At 54.0% G+C, this 24,093-nt stretch overlaps 1 protein-coding gene across 3 annotated transcripts; it reads right to left on the bottom strand.

Moving 5' to 3' along the window:
* Positions 1 to 7,412: 7,412 nt before the first annotated feature.
* On the bottom strand, positions 7,413 to 21,395 carry LOC145513185 (C-type lectin domain family 18 member A-like). 3 transcript variants are annotated; one of them, XM_081508733.1, is made up of 13 exons: positions 21,204 to 21,395; positions 20,799 to 21,034; positions 20,141 to 20,232; positions 17,875 to 18,114; positions 12,130 to 12,227; positions 11,635 to 11,756; positions 11,379 to 11,486; positions 10,944 to 11,036; positions 10,475 to 10,581; positions 9,998 to 10,127; positions 9,528 to 9,624; positions 8,508 to 8,599; positions 7,413 to 7,827 (listed from the first exon to the last, which is right to left on the bottom strand). In XM_081508733.1, the coding sequence occupies exons 2-13, from the start codon at positions 20,935 to 20,937 to the stop codon at positions 7,790 to 7,792; spliced, it is 1,356 nt and encodes a 451-aa protein (XP_081364859.1). In that variant the 5' UTR covers positions 20,938 to 21,034; positions 21,204 to 21,395; the 3' UTR covers positions 7,413 to 7,789. The 3 variants fall into 3 exon arrangements, with proteins under 3 accessions (XP_081364859.1, XP_081364858.1, XP_081364860.1); XM_081508732.1 differs by lacking the exon at positions 21,204 to 21,395 and having other exon boundaries at positions 20,141 to 20,310; positions 20,799 to 21,028; XM_081508734.1 differs by lacking the exons at positions 20,141 to 20,232; positions 20,799 to 21,034; positions 21,204 to 21,395 and adding an exon at positions 18,314 to 18,575.
* Between the last annotated feature and the right edge of the window lie 2,698 nt (positions 21,396 to 24,093).

Genomic DNA, 24,093 nt, shown 5'->3' with positions numbered 1-24,093 from the left:
TCACAGTGTCAGGTCTCGGTTGTGGGATTTTTGATCTTTGTTGCAGCGTGCAGGATCTTTAGTTGTTGCATGTGGGCTCTAGTTCCCTGACCAGGAATCGAACCGGGGCCCCCCGCATTGGGAGTGTGGAGTCTTAGCCACTGGACTACCAGGGAAGTCCCTAAAATGAATTTTAACATCAAAGTACACTGGTGCAAAATCAGAATTTGGTTTTACCTCTCTATTAAGAAGACAAAGTTTCTTTGCCTTAATTGTACTCTGCCTAAGAAACAGTAAGGTTCTGTGTCCTGTCCTTATCAGATCTTACTCAGAAAAGCTGAGTCTTCTTTTTTAAGTTTTATTTATCTTAGACTGTGCTGCATCTTCATTGCTGCTGTGCGGGCTTTCTCCGGTTGGCAGAGAGCGGGGAGGGGAGGGGTGGGGGTTGTTACTGCTCATTGTGGTGTGCTGGCTTCTCTTCTTGCAGACCAAAGACTTTAAACCACACAAGCTTTAGTAGTTGTGGCGCAAGAGCTTAGTTGTCCCAAGGCTTGTGGAATCTTCCCAGACCAGGGACTGAACCTGTGTCCCTGCATTGCAGGGCAGATTCTTAACCACTGGACCACCAGGAACATTCTTCTTATTTTTCATTAAAAAAAAACTTAAAAATTGAAATATAATTGACATATAATGTAAGGTACAGGTGACAGTGTAGTGATTCATAATCACAGGGGCCAAGAACCAGGAAATAGGGGAGAAGTCTTTGCAAGGTGTTCACCTCTTACAAAGACTCCCAGATAGATTTCCTAAAGGACACCCACTTGCATTCCCCCTGGTTGTGAAAAGCTTGAGCACGCAGAATGCGGGTAGGACACTTAATGAATGGGAGTCATAATGATGATGCAAGGACGGGGAGGCTGGCAGTCAGATGGGATAAAAGAAGAAGGCTGAAACAGAGGCCAAGCTGACAGAAGGGACAAGAGTAAGAGAAAAGAAGAGCAGCTGATGGAGTCGGTCATACTGAGCCGCTGTCCCCAGAGTTCCCACGCTGATTCCCAGACATATCCCCCCTGAGTTCACGGATGTGCAGAGCTCCCAGGAAGAGAGGGAAGGGTGATCGTATCATTTCCATATTACAGTTGTAACCGGCAGCCAACAATGATTGAATTCCAGCTATTAGCCAGACATTGTGCTACAAACTTTACATCCATCATCTTGTTTAATCCTCATAACAACTTTGCAAGGTACATGCGCCCCATCTTTTTTTTTTTTAATTTAATTTTGGATCTGAAGGGACCTTTGGGCTTAGTTGCTCTGTGGCATGTGGGATCTTTAGTTCCCCGACCAGGGATTGAACCTGCACCCCCTGCGTTGGAAGGTGAAGTCTTAGCCACAGGACCGCCAGGGAAGTCCCGATGCTCCCCACCTTACAGAAAGGCTTGGAATGTGCCCAGGGCCACGTTAAGAGCAACTTGACAGAAGTAATGAGATCTCAGTCCCCTGCCTGGAAACCACTGTGTGTCCCAAGAAGTTGGAGGACTTACTGAAAGACCCTTACTGATGGGCTCAGCTACAACCATATCCTGATTCTGTCAGCACCTCCAGGCCTCACTGCCTTAGTGCAGGGATGCCCTGTTACCCACCGCACCCTGCACAGAATCCAAAGGCTGGAGAGGCCCCTAGTTAGAGCACGGGGTAACAAGGCCAGAGCTGCAAGCCAGGGTGCCAGGCCTCTTGCCGTGGACCTGAGTGTTTCTTTTTGCTGTCCCACATCGAAGACCCCTTCCTGTGTTAGAAGTGTCCTTCAGCTTTCAGACAGAGCCTGCCTGCTGTGAAAGAAGCTGAAAAGGCCCCTTTCTGCCTCCCTTTCCTAACCTAGCAGCAAGGGCCTGGACACATGACCTGGCCCCTCTGATCAGACCCACACGCCCAGCTTGAAGTTAAAGCTGCCAGTGGAAGAAGTCCATCTTAGCAATTGATGGTGCCAGCGGCGGCAGCTGCCTCCAGCTTTCAAAGGAGGTGGCACCTCCATCCCTAGGTGATGGTGCCCGTTGTGGCATCTGTGCCCAGCAGAGGCAGGGCATCTCTTCCAGATCTGGAACTAACCAGTATCTTGGACAAATTCCGTTTCTGCTTAGAGTCACCAGACTCAGTTTGTCTTACTTAAAGGTAAGAATCTTGTTAATAACAAGATAATAACAAAAATAGGACCGGAAGTGGATGGAACCAGAAGCCCTGTGGGAAATGCGGGTGATGTAAAGCTGGCAAGCAGCCAGAGGCCAGTGACAATCCAGCCGGCATTAAGGGACAGGACACTAGCCGCCCACAGCTTGCCATGGCAAGACAGCTAATCTTGTGGTGCCCAGAACAAAGTGCCCAGCTGGGACACGGCTTTCAGGACCTGGTGGCTCTTGCCATAGAAGCATATAAAGATTACTCTGAAATCAAAGGCTGTTGGGCAGGGTGCTGTGCTAGCAGCACCAACAGCTTAAAGGAAAGAAACATGAGCTGCAGACCCGGCTCTAGAGGCTCAAGGCTTCTGGGCTCAACATATGGTTAGAAAATCAGGGAATTTTTAAATCTTGCGGTGGCAAAGTTCAGAGAGTTACAACCCACCCAAACTTAAGGTCTAATCAATAGCTAGAAATGACACCAGGCTTCCCTTGTGGTTCAATGGTAAAGGATCTGCCAGCCAACACAGGAGACGGCAACCCACTCCAGTATTCTTGTCTGGAAGTTCCCATGGACAGAGGAGCCTGGCGGGCTATAGTCCAGGGAGTTGCAAAAGAGTTGGATATGACTTAGCGACTAAACAACAGCATAAAATGAGCCTCTCAGGTGGCTTCACACCCTCTCTGTGTCTCTAACTAGGGAAGACTGGAGAGTGAAGAGCTGAAGTGATTAGAATCAGGCTCGGCAGGAACCCACCCCTGCAGAGGCTCCTCTGCCGGCCAAAAGGACTCTTCTTGGTCATTCTGAAGGTCCGGTTCACACCCTCTCTGTGTCTCTAACTAGGGAAGACTGGAGAGTGAAGAGCTGGAGTGATTAGAATCAGGCTCGGCAGGAACCCACCCCTGCAGAGGCTCCTCTGCCGGCCAAAAGGACTCTTCTTGGTCATTCTGAAGGTCCGGTTCACACCCTCTCTGTGTCTCTAACTAGGGAAGACTGGAGAGTGAAGAGCTGAAGTGATTAGAATCAGGCTCGGCAGGAACCCACCTCTGCAGAGGCTCCTCTGCCGGCCAAAAGGACTCTTCTTGGTCATTCTGAAGGTCCGGGGAGCAGAAATCCACTAGCTCTTTGCCAAACCCAGATCTCTTTCCTCCTGCGCACACGTCTCCCTTGCGCTTAGTGTGCCGTGTGGCTGAGGTGTGGCCAGTGGCAGCGGAAGGCAGGGTGCGCACCGCTTCCTGCACTGACCCATGGCATCCTCCGAGTGACCACTCACCCTCCTGCTTCCCGAGCGGACCACCTGAATGCCAGTGCCCTGGGTGAGTGGGGAACCTGTGTGCTGCAGGTGGCAGGGGCCCTGTGGCGCAGCCTGGGTTCCCCTCCCCCTTTGCACACATGCAACCAGGTCAGCAGCTAGCATTTCCTTAAATAATACACTCTGGAATGCCCCTGCCCTGAAGGAGACCCCTGTGTGTCCTGCCCCATCACCCCTCATGTTCTCCAGACTTGAATAATAAGGCAGATCTCGGCAGGCCCCCAGGGGCCAATGACATCAAATCCGGGAGGGGGCTATTGAAACACCAAAAGAACCATGAGATTTTGCTAATTTATTTTGGTAAAACCTGCAAAATGATCTGGGAATGGATTCTGAGGGTGCAGAATGGGGAAGGAGGAAAATAATGTTAGATGAGGTGGAACGTACTGATATTTAGGGTTCTGTGGCAGAAAGCGAAGAACTAAAGAGCCTCTTGATGAAAGTGAAACAGGAGAGTGAAAAAGTTGGCTTAAAACTCAACATTCAAAAAACTAAGACCATGGCATCTGGTCCCATCACTTCATGGCAAATAGATGGGGAAACAATGGAAACGGTAAGAGACTTTATTTTTTTGGGCTCCAAAACCACTGCAGATGGTGACTGCAGCCATGAAATTAAAAGACACTTGCTGCTTGGAAGAAAAGCTATGACCAACCTAGACAGCATATTAAAAAGCAGAGATATCACTTTGCCAGCAAAGGTCTGTCTAGTCAAAGCTATGGTTTTTCCAGTAGTCATGTACGGGTGTGAGAGTTGGACTATAAAGAAAGCTGAGCACCAAAGAATTGATGCTTTTGAACTATGGTGTTGGAGAAGACTCTTGAGAGTCCCTTGGACTGCAAGATCAAACCAGTCCATCCTAAAAGAAACCAGTCCTGAATATTCATTGGAAGGACTGATGTTGAAGCTGAAACTCCCAATACTTTGGCCACCTGATGAGAAGAACTGACTCCTTGGAAAAGACTCTGATGCTGAGAAAGATTGAAGGCAGAAGGAGTAGGGGATGACAGAGGATGAGATGGTTGGATGGCATCATCAGCGCGATGGACATGAGTTTGAATAGCTCCGGGAATTAGTGATGGACAGGGAAGCCTGGCGTGCTGAAGTCCATGGGGTCGCAAAGAGTGGGACACGACTGACCAACTGAACTGGACTGGGGCTACCATGAGTGTCTGGGATGGTTCTAATTGTTTGCTCTGATGGTCACTTAAAACCTGGACTTGGGACTTCCCTGATAGTCCAGTGGTTAAGACTCCATGCTGCCCATGCAGGGGGCCTGGGTTCAATCCCTGGTCAGGGAACTAGATCCCGCATTCTGTAACTAAGATCCAGTGCAGCCAAATAAATTATATATATATATATATATATAAAACCAAAACACATGGACTCAATTGTGGCCCAACATTAGCTAAGAGATATTAAGAATACAAATAAGAATAACTGAAACTTACTGAGCATTTACTACTCTGTCAGGGACAGTTTTAAGCACTTCATTTATTTAACAGTTTTATTAGGCTAACAGATGAAGTTTTGATGGTCTAACGTTGATGGAGGAGTTGAGAAGTGAGGGCACTGGCTCAGCCCAGCTGACATTTGTCGGCGTTTACTCTCACCAGGCTGTCTCAAACACTTCAATGTATTAACTCGCTTTATCTTCTTCATTTCACAGAAAAGTATCACGAGGCAGAGAGATGTTTTAGGGTGACCAACTGTCTTGTTTGTCTGGGACAGAGAGGTTTCCCAGGTTTCTGGGACTTTGAGTGCTAAAACCACGGTGGTTCCAGGCAGACTGGGACAGCGGGACCCCTAGGTGTTAATAACTTGCCCAAAGTCACACAGTTCGCAAGTGTCAGTGCCTGTCCCCCAATTCAGGTGACTTCAGACCCAGATGCTGCCTCTGTCAGGTTCTCGCACCTGAGCCTGCATCTGAAGTGGCTGGAGGTCTGGTTAGAACTCAGATTAGCTTCGGAGCAGCTGAAAACCTGCTTTTCTAACAAGATCTCAGGTGATGCTGACGCCACTCGTCCGTGAACCGACATGGAGGCCTGCCGCGTTCAGCTGCCTCGCCTCCAGCACGTCCTTTGTTGAGTTGTTGAGAATATGTTGGTGGGGAAGTGCCGTAGCGCCAGGCTGGTGGGAGAGGCTGCAGCTGAATGGAAACATGGCGTCTGAGGTGTTAGAGGCTCACCAGGGCGTTGGATTGCCAGCCTCAGTCGCCACAAAGGTGGCTCCCATATCGCTGCTGTAGGGTAGGCTCTGCACTTCCTATGTCTGGATGGAAGTCTACCCAGATGGGCTTTGCAGCAGAACTTGGAGCCCTGTTTCTGGCCACACAGGCCCCCAGCACGACTCTCACTCTACCAGGGGTCCTGTGACCAACCATTGTCTTTTAAAAAAAAAAATTGAAGGGAAATTTGCATAACATAAAATTAACCAAGTCAGTGGCATTTAATACATCTACAATGTTCTGCAATCACAAACCCTATCTAAATTCCAAAACATTTTTATCATTTCAAAATAAAATCCATACCCTCATTTTCCCGTTTCACTTGGCAATCACCAGTCTACATCTCTGAATTTATCCTTTTCTGACTAGATAAATGGAATCATGCAATATGTGATCTTTTGTGACTGGCTTCTTTCACTTAAAGTAGTGTGTTCAAGGTTCATCCACCTGGCAGCCTGTATTAGTACTTCATTCCTTTTTTAAAAAAATATTTGTTTGGCTGCACCGGGTCTTAGCTGTGGCATGCAGGGTCTTTTAGTGGCAGCATGTGGGATCTAGTTCCCTGATTACGGATCAAACCTGCGTCCCCTGCATTGGGAGAACAGAGTCTTAGCCACTAGAGCACCCCTAGTGGAAAGTCCCCTTCATCCCTTTAATGGTTGAATAATATTCCATTGCATGTATACACTGCTATTGTTGGCTGTTTAAACACTGATGGACTTTCAGGTTCTTTCTACCTTTTGGCTGTTGTGAATAATGCTGCTGTGAACTTCGTGTTTAAGAATTTGAGAACTTGTTTCCATGTCTCTTCAGTACATTCCTACAAGTTAAATTGTTGGGTCACGCGGTAGTGGCGCTTAACTTTGTGAGGAATCGCCAAACGGTTTTCCTCTGTGACTGCACCATTTTACTTTCCCACCAGCAATGTACGAGGGCCCCAACTAGTCCCCGCCCTCATCAACACTCATTACTGTCTGTTTTGTTGCTAACAGCCTCCCTAATGGATGCAAAGTGGTGTTTCATTTTGGTTTCTATTTGGATTTCCTAATGGCCAGTGGTATTGAACATCTTTTCATGGGCTTGTTGGCCATTTGTATATCTTCTTTGGAGAACTGTCTATTCAAATCCTTTGCCCATTTAAAAAAATCATTGCCTTTTTGATAAGCTCCTTTGCTGTCATGACTTGCCAGAGCAGTTTCTGTGTTTCTGTTGGTTGCCAGCAAGAACTCCAATTGATCTGCTTCTCCCAGCTTCCTGAGCCAAGGCCATACTTGTCCTTCCAACCAGCAGAGTGACTCGACATCTGCATGAGCCGGCCATGCGGCATTCTGGACACGAATGGTAGTACCTCCTGGTCTTGCGCCTGCTGGGACTCACCCTCTCACCACCCTAGGAACAGGGAAGCCATGGGGCCATAATGACCCAAGTTCAGGTAATCACAAAGAAAGAAGAGCTGCAGGGAAGCAGGCGTAAGAATAAAGGGAGAGGTGCAAACAGAAACCCAAAGCTGACAGAGGCAGAGGTGAGAGGGGCTAGAAATCAGGGGTGCAAGTGAGGCTCCTAAGTCTGCGCGTTATTCAGGACCGAGGGGCTGAACACCTCCGGAGGGTGGCCTGGGTCCTGTGGGTGAGCAGGGAGCGGGGCGGGTGGGAGGAGGCTGGTCTGCCCAGAACCATTCTGGGTTGTCTGAATCCCCCATTCACAATGAGCATTTGCAAGTCTGGCTCATCCATAACTTAGTTTAATCCTTTGTAGGGTGCACCCTGGGTGGTGAGGGGCCTCCATCTGCCCCAGAGGGTCCAGCCTAGGTGGACCGAAGCGGTCTCTTCTCCCTGCTGGTCTGGACTCCTGTTTCAGGGCCTAATTAAGCCCCATCTTCTTGATCAAAAGCAGGCCAGGGGGGGTGAGGGCACCAGGCTCCCCTCCTCCTCTACCAGACGGTCGGCCTCGCTTGCACCCCGCCCGACGTCCTGCAAGGTCTGAGACCTCTTTGGTTGTGGGGCCACAGTCCCAGCCAGGCCCTTGTTCTACACTGGAGGGCAGACAGGCCAGCGGGGCTGTGCACCCAGGTGCTGGCTGGGGAGGGGCATGGCTAAACCTCAGGGCCCTGGGTCCCAGCGGGAGATGTGCTCGTGAGCTGGAAAGGAAGAGGAAGAACAAGGGTCAGTGACTGTCCTGGGATGGGGAGCCTGCTGCACCAGGTCCAGAAATGGTCTCCAGGGGACCCCCAGGGAGCTCCAGATTCCCCCAGAGGGGCTGCGGGGCCGGGGGGTGGGGCTTCACCTCCACCCTCACAGTTCACCGTGCTCGAGGGAATCAGGGCGCACCCAGTGGGTCCCCGTGCAACGGCTTTAGTGGCCGGAGGCAAGGGACCTTGAGAAATCCCCGGCCGGCTGCAGTCCCGGTCTGTGTGTACCGGGGCCTGTCTCCCGCTCCGGGCTCCAGGGGCCTGCAGGCTCAGGATGGGCAGGATAGCCTCAGGGCCCGGTGCGCAGACACTGCAGGCCTGTCACCCGCACACCCCCGGGGACGGGAGCCTCGGGGCCCGGTGCACAGACACTGCAGGCCTGTCACCCGCACACCCCTGGGGACAGGGGAGCCTCGGGGCCCGATGTGCAGACACTGCAGGCCTGTCACCCGCACACTCCCGGGGACAGGGGAGCCTTGGGGCCCGGTGCGCAGACACTGCAGGCCTGTCACCCGCACACCCCCGGGGACAGGGGTGCCTCGGGGCCTGGTGCACAGACACTGCAGGCCTGTCACCCGCATACCCCCGGGGCCAGGGGCCAGGGTGGGGAGCCGTGGGAAGGCCCTCACCAAACTGGCAGATGTAGCGGTTGCGGGTTTTGCAGCGCTGGTCATTCCAGTTGAAGGCGGCCGATGCCTGCAGCTCCACGCAGTTGCCAAACCTGCGGGGCCGACACAGCGAGTACTCAGGTGGAGGAGGGAGGCGGGGAGAGGCTCCAAGACCCCCCCTCCCCGGGGCCTCCTGCACCCAGCTGGGGCCTCCCGGGTCCCACCACACTCACAGGGGGCTTCTGGGAGTCGGAGGCCCGCCCGTCCCCCCCATCCCCTGCCTCCACGCGTGCTCCTCCAGCTGCTCCAGCTCCTCCCTTCTCAGGGGGGCGCCTGGCCTGCTGCCACAGCCCTGCCACCCAGACCCTGCGGTGGGGGGCAGACAGGCTGCATCCATCCTCCCAGCAGGGAGAGGCCCACCAGGCTGAGCCCCTCAAGGACCGGGCCCAGGCCCGGCATGGCTGCCCTCAGGGAGGTCAAGGAGAGGTAGGGGCGCTTGGGAGCCTTTGTGAGCACACAGCCTGACCGCCCCCACCTCCACCTCTGCCCCGGGCACCCCCTGACGGCCTCCACCCCTGCCCCAGGCACCCCCTGACCGCCTCCGCCCCTGCCCGGGGAACCCCCGGACTTTGAAGGCCAGGTGCTGCAGGGTGGCTGGTGGGCAGACGAGTGTGCGGGCAGATGCTGGGCGTGGCCAGCGGAGGACAGCGTCAGCGTATTGAGGCAGGTGGAGGGGGCGCCGGGGGGAGGGCAGGGTAGGTAAGAGGGAGACAGAGAGGCAGCTCAGGGGACGATGGGGACAGTGGGTGGACGCAGACTTCTGGGGTCCCCGTCTTTTACATCAGCCCCCAGGTCAGGGATGTGCCTCGTCTAGCACCGGGCCCACACCCAGCCAGGCCTGCACCTCCCGGCGCAAGGGCCCCAGGGAGGCCCAGGCCCTCAGGGCGCTCGGGCAGGCAGCAGGCAGATGGGGGAGGTCTGGTCGTGTCTGAGGGCTCAGCACGCAGGCCCCGGTGGGAAGGTGGGCAGCAGAGGACTCACCCCTGGTTGTCAGGCTGCCCGAAGGCGAAGCTGGTGAATGACTGGTGCTCCCCCGTGCTCCAGCGGAAGGAGTCCTTGGCGGTCTTGTAGGTGAGCCCTGGGCCACAGCAGCCAAGGTTCGCCTCGCACCCAAGATCCCCGGGCCCCACCGGCTCCCTGGGCTGAGGGCCTGCCCGGAGCCTACTGCCTGGTGCCTGGTGGGCCCCCGGCCCTGAGACCCCCTTCCCAGCATTTCCAGCTCCTCTCCATCAGCTCTCTCTCCGGGGAGGGGACTCATCAGCCTGACTGTTGGTTCCATTCCGGGCTGCGAGCCCTCACCACACCCTGACTGTTGGCAGGAGCTCCGGGTCACCACGGCCCAGATTCCTGGAGGAGCATGGGTGTCCCAGCCCCATGAACACCGCACACGCGCGCGCACACACATACACGCACACACACACACACACGTCCCACATTAGCCAGCCACTCACCGATCCAGAAGTTCCTGGTCTCAAAGTCACTGTCAGTCACCTCGTTGGTGGTCTCCAGGCGGCCCAGGTAGAAGGCCAGGATGTCCTGCACTTTCTGGCTCTCAATCTGGGCGAGCACCCCGCCCTTGCCCTGGAACCCCCATTCCAGGTCACGCTGGCCCCAGAGCTCAGGCCAGCCCCTCCTGTCCCTTCTGCCACCCTCCATGGCCATGGATGTCAAACCTACATGCTGGCCAGGCTGTCCTCAGCCACCCATCCCCGCTGAAGCCTCCCGCCTTCCTCTCCCCGGCCCACCTCTTCTCTGGCCTGGGAAGGGTTTGTTTCACCTGCTCAGTGCCCTCAATACATCTGGATTGCTTGCCAGCATTAGTAAGTTTTGAAGTCAAAGGAATGCATCTCTTAATCCAGGGTCCCTCTGTTAAGACCCCTGCTTGGGCCCAGGGGGCGGCCACCGGGAAGGTGGGGATGAGCCGTTACCTGGCATTTCATCTTGGCGCCGTAGTAGGTGTCCGCCTCCGAGGACACCGTGAAGCAGTCTCCATCGATCCTCAGGTCGCAGGTGTGGAAGGGAAAGCGCACCTTGGCTGGCAGGGAGGGGAGCCTGACTGTGTGTGGGACCTCAGAGTGGTCGCCCTTCCTGTCCTGCGGGGTGTTAAGCTCAGGGGGTCCCTTCCCCTGGCCACCTGCTCCAAGCTGGAGAGGGGGTGGTCAGTGGTATGCTGGCAGATGTGTAACAACCAACTCTCTCTCTCAAAAAAGATCATCTGTGATTGCAACAGTGCTGTTTTTGGGGGTAAAGACCTCCCACCACGGCCAAGTTCACTCAGGGAGTGGGCGAGAGTGCACACCATGGGCGTCTGTGAGCTGGTCCGAGTGGGACCCAGCCCCTCACCGAGGGGGTCCAGGGCGGGCCTGGCTGGTTGAGGGGCTGTGTGGCGGGACTCACTGGCGCACTGGGCTCCCCCAAAGCCGATGTCACAGATGCAGGAACACTCCTCTTCCCGGAACCGGCCGTGCACGCACCGCACGCTGCACCGCACTGCCAGGATGGGGGGGACGGAGGATGTGCATGGATGCCAACCCAGCAAGAACACCCGTCCCGGGGCTTCTCTGTTCTCTTTGGTATCTTTGGTTTGATCTTGTCGAGAGAAGCACATCAGAGCTGGGGGAGGAGTGGGAAAGGAATCCTCCCTGGGATCCTCCAGCTGCCCTTTCTGCACCCTCCCAGAGCCTATGGGCCAGATCCGGGTTCACTTGCAATCCCCGACACGGCTCAGGGTCTGGCGAGCAGCTGGTGCTCAGTGGATGCCTACTGGACAAGGATATGCCATGCGCGCTTCACTCACCTGGATCCCCCAACCCGGCTCCAGGTGCCCCTCACCTTGACAGTATCTGCCTGTGTAGCCCGGGGGGCAGTGGCAGTGGCAGGTGCTGACGTTGAGATGTCCGTGGTTCCGGCAGCTCATGCGACACGGGTTCCTGGGGACCTCTGGTCAGGTGGAAAGGAAACACTGAGCAGGACTCCTCTGGGCAGACCAGGCCGGTGCCTCCCTGGGTGCTGAGGGCCAGGGCTTCCGGGACAGCCTGCCACCCTCCTCTGCATCACCGGATCAGGCCAGCTGGGTGGGGGCACTTACCACAGAGCCCCCCTGCGTGGTCCCAGGCTTTAAAGCAGCCCGAGACGCTGGCCGTGCAGAGCGAACACCAGGCACCCTTCTTGTAGGGGACGATGGTCTTCCCGTTGACCTCCCAGTTCCCTCTGTGAAAGCAAGCAGTGGAGGGCTGCAAGGACCTGGCCCTGCTGCCTGCCTCCCAGCCCGTCAGCTCCTTCCTGCCCCGCCAGGGAGTCAGGGAGCTGGGTGAGACAGGGAGATTTCCTAGGAGAGAAAAGGTGACCTCCAAACGAATACTGGGAAGATCCCCTGAATGCAGGGAGGTGCTTCCAGGAAGGGGCGACTGAGCAAAAGCCACGCTCTGCATGGCCAGTATCCTGGGTGCTGCCCTCTCCCAGGGGTGCAGACCCAGGGGTAAAGGCCTATGGGTGGGTGTGTGGGTGTCTCACCCTGGCTGAGAGCACCCCTGCCCCACAGCCCAGCAGGAGATGGCAGGGCCCTGCCATGCAGGGGGCTTACCCGGGAGAGTAGGCGCACACAAAGGCTTCCAGCTCGCCCTGGGCCCCGGAGCAGAGGTGCCGCCCACAGCCCAGCTGGCTTGAGGTGGCCCACACGAGCTGCAGGAGACACGCTGGCTCAGAAATGCCATCGCGGGCCCCTCCACTCCCATCCTGGGGACCTGCAGCCTGCATGATGCTCCCCCAGGGAGGGTGGGCACTTTTGCCCCAAACCAGGCAGATAAACAGTTTTGTCACCTCCCGGGGGACCACAGGAGCAGCAGCTGTGCTGGGCAGGGCTATAAGGATGGGTGGGAATAGTCTACAAAGGCCTTCTGGGTGGGGAGGGAAGGGTCCGCAGATACCTGAAGGGCGGGGAGATTGGATGGCTGGAGGCGAGTGGCAACAGGAAGACCTGGACTTCAAAGGCCTTGTGATGGCTGCAAAAACAGCCCCAATGCTTCATGTTTCCCCACAGCCCATTCTTTACAAAATGTGGTTTTGCATCAAGAGGAGTCGTCTCCCACACCTCGAAAATGGCTGGCCCCGTGGCTTGTGTTGCTCAACACAATGCCAGAAAAATGACAGTCTAGCAGTTTTAAACCTAGGTCTCAGGAGGCCCTGCAGTTTCCACTCATTCTCTCTCATGCTCAGCCACCATGTGAGCAAGCCTGCTGGAGGCTGAAAACCCTTAGAGGGCAGAGATGACCCACTGAGGCCACTGTGGACAGCCAGCTCTTACCCGGCCCAGCAGCTGGTTGCGGTTGCAAGAGCGAGCGCCGTCAAGACCAGAGGAAACTCCCAACCAAGCCCACCCAGACTGCCCCACCTGCAAGCCATAGGGCGCTGGATTAGGGGGAGTGTCAGGCAGCGATAGCTAACTGAGACAGGTTTCTAATAGTACTCAAAACTTAGGTGTAAAGTATTAGAGTCAGCGACCACTTGGAAATAACACAAATGGTCAATACCCAAGAATAGCCAAGCAAACTCCGGTAGCTACTAAAAATGACCAGCTTGAGGCCGGGAGATATGCCTGTGTAATCATACATATGTCTCCAACAAGTGGAGAATGTGCATCCTTTTTAGGAGTGCATGGGATTTTGCGGACATTGATCCCTCACTAAACAGCAAAGTGAAAGTGAAAGTTGCTCAGTCCTGTCTGACTAGAATTCTCTAGGCCAGAATACTGGAGTGGATAGCCTTACCCTTCTCCAGGGGATCTCCCCAACCCAGGGACCGAATCTAGGTCTCCCACATTGCAGGTGGATTCTTTAGCAGCTGAGCCATGAGGGAAGCCTAAGAATACTGGAGTGGGTAGTGTATCCCTTCTCCAGCGGATCTTCCTGACTCAGGAATCAAACCGGGGCCTCCTGCATTGCAGGCAGATTCTTTACCAACTGAGCTCTCAGGGAACCCTGATAGCTGCAAAGCAAGATTCAATAACTACCAGATAACCAATGTCTTACAGATCACATTCTATTAATTCAACGCAATAAAATCTAAAGGAAGTAATTTATAAGTAAGTAAAGGAGAAATTCTGAAAGAGATGGGAATACCAGACCACCTGACCTGCCTCTTGAGAAACCTGTATGCAGGTCAGGAAACAACAGTTAGAATTGGACATGGAACAACAGACTGGTTTCAAATAGGAAAAGGAGTACATCAAGGCTGTATATTGTCACCCTGCTTATTTATCTTATATGCAGAGTACATCATGAGAAATGCTGAGCTGGAGGAAGCACAAGCTGGAATCAAGATCGTGGGGAAAAATATCAATAACCTCAGATATACAGATGACACCACCCTTATGGCAGAAAGTGAAGAGTAACTAAAGAACCTCTTGATGAAGGTGAAAGAGGAGAGTGAAAAAGTTGGCTTAAAATTCAACATTCAGAAAACTAAGATCATGACATCCAGTCCCATAACTTCATGGCAAATAGATGGGGAAACAGTGGAAACAGTGGCTGACTTTATTTTGGGGGCCTCCAAAATCACTGCAGATGGTGATTGCAGCCATGAAATTAAAAGACACTTATTCCTTGGAAGGAAAGTTATGACCAACCTAGGCAGCATATTAAAAAGCAGAGACATTGTCAACAAAGGTCCATCTAGTCAAGGCTATGGTTTTTCCAGTGGTCATGTGTGGATGTGAGAGTTGGACTATAAAGAAAGCTGAGCGCCGAAGAATTGATGCTTTTGAACTGTGGTATTAGAGAAGACTCTTGAGAGTCCCTTGGACTGCAAGGAGATCCAACCAGTCCATCCTAAAGGAAATCAGTCCTGGGTGTTCATTGGAAGGACTGATGCTGAAGCTGAAACTGCAATACTTTGGCTACCTGATGCGAAGAGCTGACTCATTTGAAAAGACCCTGACGCTGTGAAAGATTGAGGGCAGGAGGAGAAGGGGATGACAGAGGATGAGATGGTTGGATGGCATCACCAACTCAATGGACATGGGTTTGAGCGGACTCCGGGAGTTGGTGATGGACAGGGAGGCCTGGCGTGCTGCAGTTCATGGGGTTGCAAAGAGTCAGACATGACTGAGCGACTGAACTGAACTGAATTGAAAGGAGAAAACCTGGCTTCCCTGGTGGCTCAGCGGTAAAGAATCTTCCTGCCAATGTAGATGACTTGGGTTCGATCCCTGGGTCAGGACGATCCCCTGGAGAAGGAAAATGGCAACCCACTCCAGCATTCTTGCCTTGGAAATCCCATGGACAGAGGAGCATGGCAGGCCACAGTCCATGGGGTCGCAAAAGAGTCAGACATGACATAGTGACTGAACAACAACAAAGGAGAAAACCTAGTTAGGAAATTTAAGCATACGCTTCAAAATCAAAGACAACGTTATAATGGTGGGACTCCCCTGGTGGTCCCGTGGCTTGTCAATCAGAATAGACGCTGGGCTGGAGCAGGATCCTAGAGACCCACTACTGTGACAAATACACCCACTCTGATTCTAGATATAGCAGAAATCCTAGGTGTGCCCGGGAAGAGGCTAGGACAGGTACCTTCTGGGAACGTGGGATAACAACTGTTTACTAATACATAAGTATTTTAGTGTTTGAATAACTATTATAACAGATGGTACATAGATGAATTACATTCCGGCAAGTAGGAAGGCAGGGAAGAGTTAACATTTAAAAATATATATTAATGTTGGTATTGTGATTATTTTTTAAAAAGCTTTTTTTAGTTGTGGCATTTGGGCCTAGTTCCCTGACCAGGGATCGAACTTGGGCCCTCTGCATTGGTGGTGTGAAATGAAAAAGTTATCTTTTAGACATATGTGCTTATTTATGGATAAAATTATATGTCTAAAATTTGCTTAAAAATAATATGGGAGGAAAGAGAAATAGGTAAGGCTATAGATGAAACAAAATGAGACATGACAAAAATATACAATGGAGAAAAGAGTCTATTCAATAAGTGTTGCTGGGAAACTGGACAACTGTATGTGAAAAAACAGTATTAGAACATGACTGTAAAAATCCTTAATGAACTTAGATTGGAAAGAAATGTCTGTAAAGGCTACTTATTAAGTTCATATGAAAAAAATCAGTAGAAAGAATCAAGAATATCCAGGAAAGTTCTGAACAATAATAATAATATGGGGGATTTTCCTGTCAAAAAACTTTTTATGAAGCCATAATAATTAAAGCACATATGTGCAGAGTATTAAAAAAAAAAGCAACAGAAAGAAGAGAGAACTCAGTGGATATGGGAGCTTGGTATATGACTGAGACGGCATTAGAGGCAGTGGGGAAAAGAGTCAATACTTAATACAGAATTAAAAAAAAGATAAAATGAAATTCTACATCACCTGGTGGTTTAATGACTTCAACATGAAAAAAGGAAAACATTTAAACTTTGGAAGAAAAGGAAGACTATCTTCCTGATGTCAGAGTTGAATAGGATTTCTCAAACATAATACAATGGATGATTACGATTATGATTATGTTATTTCTTAAACATAATACATAATATCCATAACAAATGGATGAACTATAATAAAAAATATGAGAAATTTGATTACATTAATATTAAAATTATCTGAAAGATTTATCTTATAAAAAGTGACATAAAGAGAAAATACAAGCCATATGTTAGAAAAAAGTATCTGTAACCAACAACCAACAAAAGTATAAAGAATATAGGAAAGATGCTTATAAATTATTAAGGGAGAGATGAAATTAACCAGCAAAGAAGCAGAACAGAAAAGAGGCTCAGTCTCACAGGTAATCAGAGAAATGGAAATTAAAAACAGAATGAGGTAGTGTTCCACAGTATCAAGTTGGCAAAAATTAAGGAGCTGACAGTACTGGGAAGTGAGAACTAATTTGTGGACAGGAGTGGAGTAGGGGACACCACTTTGACAACAGGTCGTAGGTGCGTGCTCCCTCTGACCCAGCCACTCCCCTTCTAAGTGTATCCTAGGGCGGGAGTCCCCAACCTCCAGGATCTAATGCCTGAAGATCTGAGGTGAAGCTGATGAATAATAGTAGACATAAAGCGCACAATAAATGTAATGCACTTGAATCATCTGGAAACCGTCTCCCTCAACTCCAGTCTGTGGAAAAGCTGTCTTTCACAAAACCAGTCTCTGATGCCAAAAAGGTTGGGGACTGCTCTCTTAGAGGAACTCTGGACTCATGTGTGCAAGAGGGCCTGAGCTGGGATTTATGTGTTATGGTGTGACTTGGAATAGTTAAAAAAAAAAGTATCCCCAGATGCCCATAAATTGTAGTTTATTCATAGTGAATCACCCATGCTTACTCAAATCAATGGAAGTAAATCTTACAAATGTGATCTGAAGTGATAAACACAAAATGGCAAAAGGAGGTTTACATTTAGGTACATTTAGAGAGCACTTAGGTAGGATTAGGCTTCCCTTGTAGCTCAGTCGGTAAAGAATCTGCCTGCAGTGCAGGAGACCCGGGTTCAATCCCTGGGTTGGGAAGATCTGCTGGAGAAGGAAACGGCAACCCACTCCAGTATCCTTGCCTGTAAAATCTCATGAACAGAGGAGGCTGGTGGGCTGCAGTCCATGGGGTTGCAAAGAGTCGGGCACGACTGAGCGACTAACGCTAGGTAGGATTAATAGCACACAACCCACTTGCATAAGTAGAAGAGGCATCAATACTCTTTTCCAACATGCTTGGGGGAATTCCCTGTAGTCCAGTGGTTAGGACTGGGTGCTTTCACTGAGGGGGACAGGGTTCGATCCCTGGTTGGGGAATTGCTTGAGATTTTGCCTGTGTTTTTCAGGGCTAGACCTTGGCACCTAAACGACACCAGTCATAGAGAAGATACTAACGATTTTGTGGAGGGGAGAGAAAAAGGAAACATGTTTGGGGAAGGGGATGATCCACCTGGACTCCTGGAGGTCAGGAAGTTTACCTCTAGGGAGGGACAGAGGCCAGGGAAAGAGGAGGGCTTTTGCTTAGCTTTATTTTTTTAAAGAGATGAAAAACAAATATAGTTAACATTGTCTAAATCAGGTAGTGGGTAAGAAACTGCACGTTGCTCAGTTGTGCCCGACTCTTTGTGACCCCATCCACTCCAGTATCCTGGCTTGGAGAATTCCAAAAAGTGTAGAGTGGGTAAGAGGGAGTCGTTATTTGATTTAGTTTTGAGATATTTCATGTTTAAAGCTGAAAAAAGGACAACTAATGGGAGGAAAAGCGACCACCAGTTTCAGGGCAAACTTCAGACCTTCCGAGCAGCCCGGCAGGGCAGGGGCCCGGAGCTGGCAGCCAGGCCTCACCTGAGTGTAGCGGGCGCAGGTGGCGTTGGGGGAGCACTCGGCCGCCGCGAGGCTGTACTGCCGCCCCTCGGAGAACCACAGGCCCACCACGTGCACGAAGGCCACGGAGCCGGCGGGCAGCAGCTGCGCGTTCCAGCCCACGTGCCGGGCGGCCCGGGGGAGGGCGGCTGGGCTCGGGGCGGGGGCACCGCAGAGAGCCGCCCGGGCCTGGGCCTGCCGAGCCAGGCTGTCGCTCCAGTCCTGGGGGCGAGGGGCACACACGGCAGCTTCAGTAGGGGCCCCGGGCCAGGCCCGACTGACCCACCCCCCACCCCAGGACGACCAGAGGCGCTGCTCCTACAAGGAGAGCCCTCGAGCAGGCATCGCGCTTGGCGGCTTGAGCGCTCCGAGCTGGTTTCGCCCGCCCGCTTCCTCGGGGCCAGGGAAAGGCAGGCAAGACCTGCAGGGGGCGCTCCAGGGTGTGGGAAAGCCAGCTGCCCCTCTGGTCCCCCCACCCGAGAGCCCGGCTCTGCCCAGCACTGAGAGCCTCCGGTGATGGCACCCTCAGGCCCTGCCCAGGACTCCACCCCACTAAGAGGGCCGGGTGTTCCTGGGGGCGAGTGCTAGCCCGGGTGATGGGGTGGGCCTCTGCTGTAATCTTTCCCATCCCGTAAAGTGAGCTCTGCCGTGCCCAAGGCTTCCGGGCTGGTTCTGTGCTAGGTGACCCTGGCCGTGGTCATTGTCAGAAAGGCTCCCTCCTGGCTTTCCTTCTGTGATGTAAAAAGTTGCAACAGCCCTGCTGCTGTGTCTTATTCCCTAATTCTGGTTTCGGAGTGTGTAGGGGCTCCTGCTGGGAAACAGGACCCAAGATGGTGTAAGAGGTCTCCAGGGCCTCAGCGCTTTGGTCTCAGCAAGCAGAGCTCTCTGGAGTGGACCCAATCTGCTCTCCCCAACCAGGCGTCCCTGACCCCATCCACCAGCCCCCTCCTCTGAAACAGGGGCCTCAGCAACCAAGATGACATGTGTCACTCAGTCGTCATGCCCTGGTCCAGCCCTGCCACCTCATTCCAGCTATGTGACCTCCAGCCGTCTCCTAATCTCCATGAGACTCAACATACTCTTCTGTAAGATGGGATAGTAAGGTGGGAGTTCCCTGGTGGCCTAGGGTTCTGGGTTTTCAGGGCCCTGGTTCAGTCCCTGGTCGGAGAACTGAAATCCCACAAGCCACGCGGCAGGGCCAAAAAAAGGGGTGGAGGATAATAAGGTACCCACAGGATAAGATGGTGTGAGGACTACATGGTTGCAGGGAGCCAAGTGCTGCACTTAGGGCCTGACCCCAGCAGACGGTGGTTGTGATTTCACCGCTGATGGGGGCTGCACGGGGCCCCTCAGGGCCTCAGCCTCCCCTGGGTGCGCAGGGCCAGAGCTGTGCCAGTGATAGAGGCTGAGCGGTGGGGCTCCACTTGCGTTTTTAATGAGGTGCTCTTTTCTTCGACTCAGGCACAAGGGCCGTGGGAAGTGCAGGGCCTCACCAGAAGCACCCTCACTCCGGCACTAGGGCTGCGCGTGTGGAAGACGGGAGCAGGACCTGGGCCCCCGAGGACGGGCTGAGCACACGCGGAGGCGGGAAAGGGGAGAGGCGACCCCCCCGCCCCGCCCCCACCTCCTGGGAAACTGACCCCGAGCGCTCAAGGTCGCCACAACCGCGCCGCCTCCGAGGAGTTTATGGAAAGCAGCCATGGGGAACCTGGCCGGCCCCACGCTGGTCCCCCCTCCCTCCCTGGACCGTTACGTGGGCGGAGGCAGCCGGGGGGGCCCGTACTGGGGGGCTCCAAGGTTACACCTCCGACCCCGCAGCCCCGAGGGAGTGCTGGGAAACTCTGCACTCCCTCCCTGGCCCGGGTGAAGGGGCCCTCCCTGTCGCCTGGATAAACTGCTGGAGAAGCGAGGTTGGGTCGCACACAAGCCCCCCGCCCCCGACCAGCGGGCTGCCTCTCCCGCCCGAAGAGCCTCCCGTCCCGCTGGGATGCCTTTGTGACGCTCTGCTTTCCCGGAGGAGGGGACCCCACTCCATCCACGTCTTCTGGTCTCCGGGGCAACGAGAAGGGATGCAGGGAAAAGTCTGTCTTTCCGGGAGGGGGGAGCCATGGCCAGGCATGGTCTGGCCCGCCGCGGGCCAGGGGCGGCCGCCCCTCCCGTCCTGCCAGTAGAAGGGCGCCTGGCCGCAGCAAGGCCTCCCAGCCCGTCAGGGTCGCCCCTCCGCCCTGGGAGCCAGGCGGGTACGCACCATTCTCTGCATGTTGGCCGCAGGCGGGTGGACCCGGCTTCGCAGGCGGTTGTGCAGGGAGACAAGGAGGAAGCTCTCCTTCTTGCTCAGGACTGGGATGGGAGACAAGGTCAGGCCACCTGGGCAGCAGCCCCTGGGCCCGCCTCGGCGCGATGAGGTGCAACCCTGCACTTATGGAGCAAAACCCGAGACAGGGCGGCCGCCGGTGGGCACATGGGGGACCGGAGCGGAGGGATGGGGAGAGGAAAGAGGCGGAGAAAGGAGGGGGACTGAGACAGACAGACAGGTGTGGGTGTAAAGGAGGCTGAGAGCTGGGGTGGGGTGACCGAGGGGATGCTGCCCCGGGGGCTGGCTGTGAGGAGGGGCCCCAGCCTGGGCTCCCAGCAGCCCCTCTGCCTGGGGCTCCTCTCAGCCAGTCTCCCCCGCAGCTAGCCCGCCACCTCCTTGTTCTTCCTTTCCCCCAAGCGTGGCCCACACGCCTTAGTTCTCCTGCCCGGGATCCATCCTCCCCCATCCATCTCAGGCCCCCCGACTGTTCCAGGGTGGCTCTTTCGACCACACCAGCCTGCCCTGGGCTCAGACCTGAGAACTGGCTCCCAGAAGCCCCCTGGGACCCTCAGAGCGTCTCCACATTTCTCTCACCCCGTGGCCCCCTTACCTCCAGGCATTGGAACCCGCTGCTCCTGCAGCTGGAGTGGCTGCACCCCTGCCCAGATTGTGCCAAGGAGAGCCAGGAGCAAGGGTAAGAGGCCAGGCTGGTGGCCTCCAGGCCTGGGCGAGGGCTCCAGCCTCAGCATGGGCCTGGTGGTGGCTCTGGGCTCGGCCTGGCTCAGCAGTCCAGCTCGCTTCCCAGACTGCACAGAGCTATTCACCACCTCGAGGAGTCGCACGGGGCTGGCAGACAAAGGGGAGGCTGCTGAGTAATCGGTGTCCGGACAGCCCCCGTCATCAGCACTGGCATGGAAGGAGACAGACAGCTCCCATCCTGGGGCACCCTTCCTCCCCCGGCCGTGGGCCTGCCTGCCTGCCCGCCTGCCCGCCCGCCAACAGCCAGTCGACCAACCTACTGAGTGGTTCGCAGTGACCCCGTGGCCCCTGCTAATCATTGCAGGATTATTGGAGCCCTCGGGGAGCCCTCGGAGACACTGCTGATTGGCCCTCAGACATTCCAGGGCTGCAGATTAACGAATAATAGCAATGCCCAGGCTGGAATAGTGTCCTCCAGGCTCATCAGCAGCTTCTCTTCCCAGCCCCTGGCCCAGAGAGGCTGGGGCCTCGTGCCCTGTGGGCGGGCAGGAACTGGGCAAGACCCCAGGGGAGTTCTTTCCTTTCTTGGGAAGCTTGTCCCAACCCCCAGCCATGAATTAAACATAAGCAGGTGGTAATCGCACACCAGTCAGGTGCCACCAGTGGGTGTGGGCACCAGGGAGGAGGGTTTGTAGGGGAGTGGGCAGGGGCTGCACCGTGGGTGCCTTAGGATGGTCTGTCTGAGCGGTGTGGGGGGCTGGGCCCCAGCCCTGGTGCCCCCTACCCACGTGACTGCAGGCCTGGAGCAGGGAAAGCAGAGGAGAGCACGTGATGCTCCTGGCTGGCTGCAGTCCTCTGGGAACAAGTCAGCCTCTGGGCCCACAGGCAGGAGGGCCGCCGGCTGCCCTGGTGCTCCGGGGCCCGACTACACCAGCCTGACAGGGTCCCGGCAGAATCAGCTGGAAGGTGCCCACGGCTCCTAGAAAATAAAAGTATGTCCCACCGGCCACGGCCAAAAGCCCACATTCCCCTCTGCTGCTGCTGCTAAGTCGCTTCAGTCGTGTCCGACTCTGTGCGACCCCATAGACGGCAGCCCACCAGGCTCCCCCGTCCCTGGGATTCTCCAGGCAAGAACACTGGAGTGGGTTGCCATTTCCTTCTCCAATGCAGGAAAGGGAAAAGTGAAACTGAAGTCGCTCAGTCGTGTCCGACTCTTAGCGACCCCATGGACTGTAGCCTACCAGGTTCCTCCGTCCATGGGATTTTCCAGGCAAGAGTACTGGAGTGGGGTGCCATTGCGATTGGGGCAGATCAAAAGTTATTCAGCCATTCCCAGGGGACAGACCTGCAAGCCAGGTGTTTCCTCCTTCTGGAGTTTGTGTGACCCCTGAACCCTGGACCAGCACCCTGGGTCAGGCCAGGTGTCAATTCCTCAGAAGCTTTCCTGAGATGCCAGTGGGCCTGGTTTGCGGCTGGCTGTGGGGGCAGGGAACACAGATAGAATGTGGATACCTTTGGGGGCGTGGAGACAGGGTCAGGCACAAGGACCCCAAAGCTAGCCTGGGGCTGGCTGTCCCCCCTAGATGTCTCAGGGCCTGGGGCATTTCTTCTCACTCAGACAGATGACCAGACAACCTCAAGGTTACCGATCCCAGTAGCGCTTAATAAAATAGGGATCTTTTTCTATAGAGTTTATAAAGCAGCTTCAAATATGTGAGTTCACTTGGTTGTTGCTACAGCCCCAGGCTGGGAAGATGAGGTGCTCAGTCTGTAGTTGGGGAAGCTGGGGTCAGTGTGTCTCAGGGCCTGGCCCCAGGTCACCCAGCGAGCACATGGTACTCGTGGCTGATCTAGAGGCTCCGTCTTCACACTCTCAGACCCCGGTGCCGACCTGCCTTAGTTCCCATCTCGGCCCTGTGAGTTCAATTCCCACAGCCCTGCTCTGCTCCGGGTAACAAAAGATCCAATTCCTGCCCCTGGGCTTTGAAGATAAGCGTGGCTGGTTTTCCTGTAATACAATGCAGGGCAGCAGCACAGGTGGGAGGAAAATATACCCTGGGGCCTGGAGTGGAGCAACTTGTGAGCAGCCCTGGCTCACTGTAAGAGGAGGCCAGGGAGAGCCCCTCGTTCAGGAGCCCGAAGTGGGGAAGCAGAGCAGAGCAAACGCCAGACCAGATGCCAGAACTAGGTTCCAACCAAGGAGCCCCGTGGGACCCTGGCATCGTCACTGCCACCCTGGGTCTCAGGGGCCAATGGTGTAAAGCAGGGCGACAGCCTCACTGGACTCCCTGCCTGGGGCACTGCACCTTGGTGTTCGTACGGAGTATTTCCTCCTGGGTCCAGACCTTTTCCAGGAGCCTGCTGAGTACCTGGGATGGGTTTTGAGAATGGGCATGCATTCCCCTTCTTGTAAGAAGTGTTCCCCAAAAAGCAACCTCTATTCTTTTAAAAAATTAATTATTTATATATTTACTTTTTTACTTTGGCTGCTCTGGGTCTTTGCTGATGTGTGTGGGCTTTAGTCGCAGTGAGCAGGGGCCACTCTCTAGTTGTGGTCCAAGGGCTTTCTTTGCTCTGCCTCCTCTTGTTGCAGAGCATGGGCTCTGGGTGCCCAGTTCAGTAGCTGTGGCGCACAGGCTTGGTTACCCCACAGCATGTGCGACTTTCCTGGACCAGGAGTCCAACCCATGCACCCTTTGGCATGTGGATTCTTAACCACTGGACCACCAAGGAAGTCTGAAACCTCTCTTCTGATTTCTGTCACCATAGAAATCTCTATTTATTCTATTGCCATTTATTATTACCATTCTGTCACCATTTACTTGTAATGTGTGCCGTACTTAGTTGCTCAGTCGTATCCGACTCTCTGCAACTGAAGGAGTCTTTTGGGCCTAGAAAAGAAAACAACAGTCTGAAAGGCCCTTACTGAATCATCTAACTTCGGAGAAAACAAAACAGAACTTTAGGTTCCACTCTGATGCTCCAGGCCGGTTGCATCTAACTGAGACTTACCACCCCCTGTCCGAAAACCTTCCACCCCTTACACCTGCCCAGAAGACTTATCACCCCCTGCCCAACTACAAATGCCATCTCAACTAAAAAATACCCAAAACATCCCGCCTGATTAACGTTTCCCTTATTGCTTCCACAAACCTCCTATAAATATGGAGCCTCCCTGATCCCTCTCGTTGCTCAGCCTGGTCATT

Source organism: Giraffa tippelskirchi, chromosome 7 (assembly GCF_054371585.1).
Source record: "Giraffa tippelskirchi isolate mGirTip1 chromosome 7, T2T-mGirTip1v1.2.pri, whole genome shotgun sequence".
NCBI classification, from domain to species: Eukaryota; Metazoa; Chordata; class Mammalia; order Artiodactyla; family Giraffidae; genus Giraffa; species Giraffa tippelskirchi.
This window is presented reverse-complemented; position numbering and strand designations above follow the sequence as displayed.

Bases quoted from the DNA above. Each gene is read 5' to 3' on its own strand.
- LOC145513185 (XM_081508732.1), bottom strand. From the start codon at position 20,937: ATGCTGAGGCTGGAGCCCTCGCCCAGGCCTGGAGGCCACCAGCCTGGC. The intron at 20,311-20,798 runs GTAAGGGGGCCA...TTGCTCCATAAG, and splicing joins GCGGGTTCCAATGCCTGGAG to TGCAGGGTTGCACCTCATCG. The intron at 9,625-9,997 runs GTGAGTGGCTGG...GCTGTGGCCCAG, and splicing joins GACCAGGAACTTCTGGATCG to GGCTCACCTACAAGACCGCC.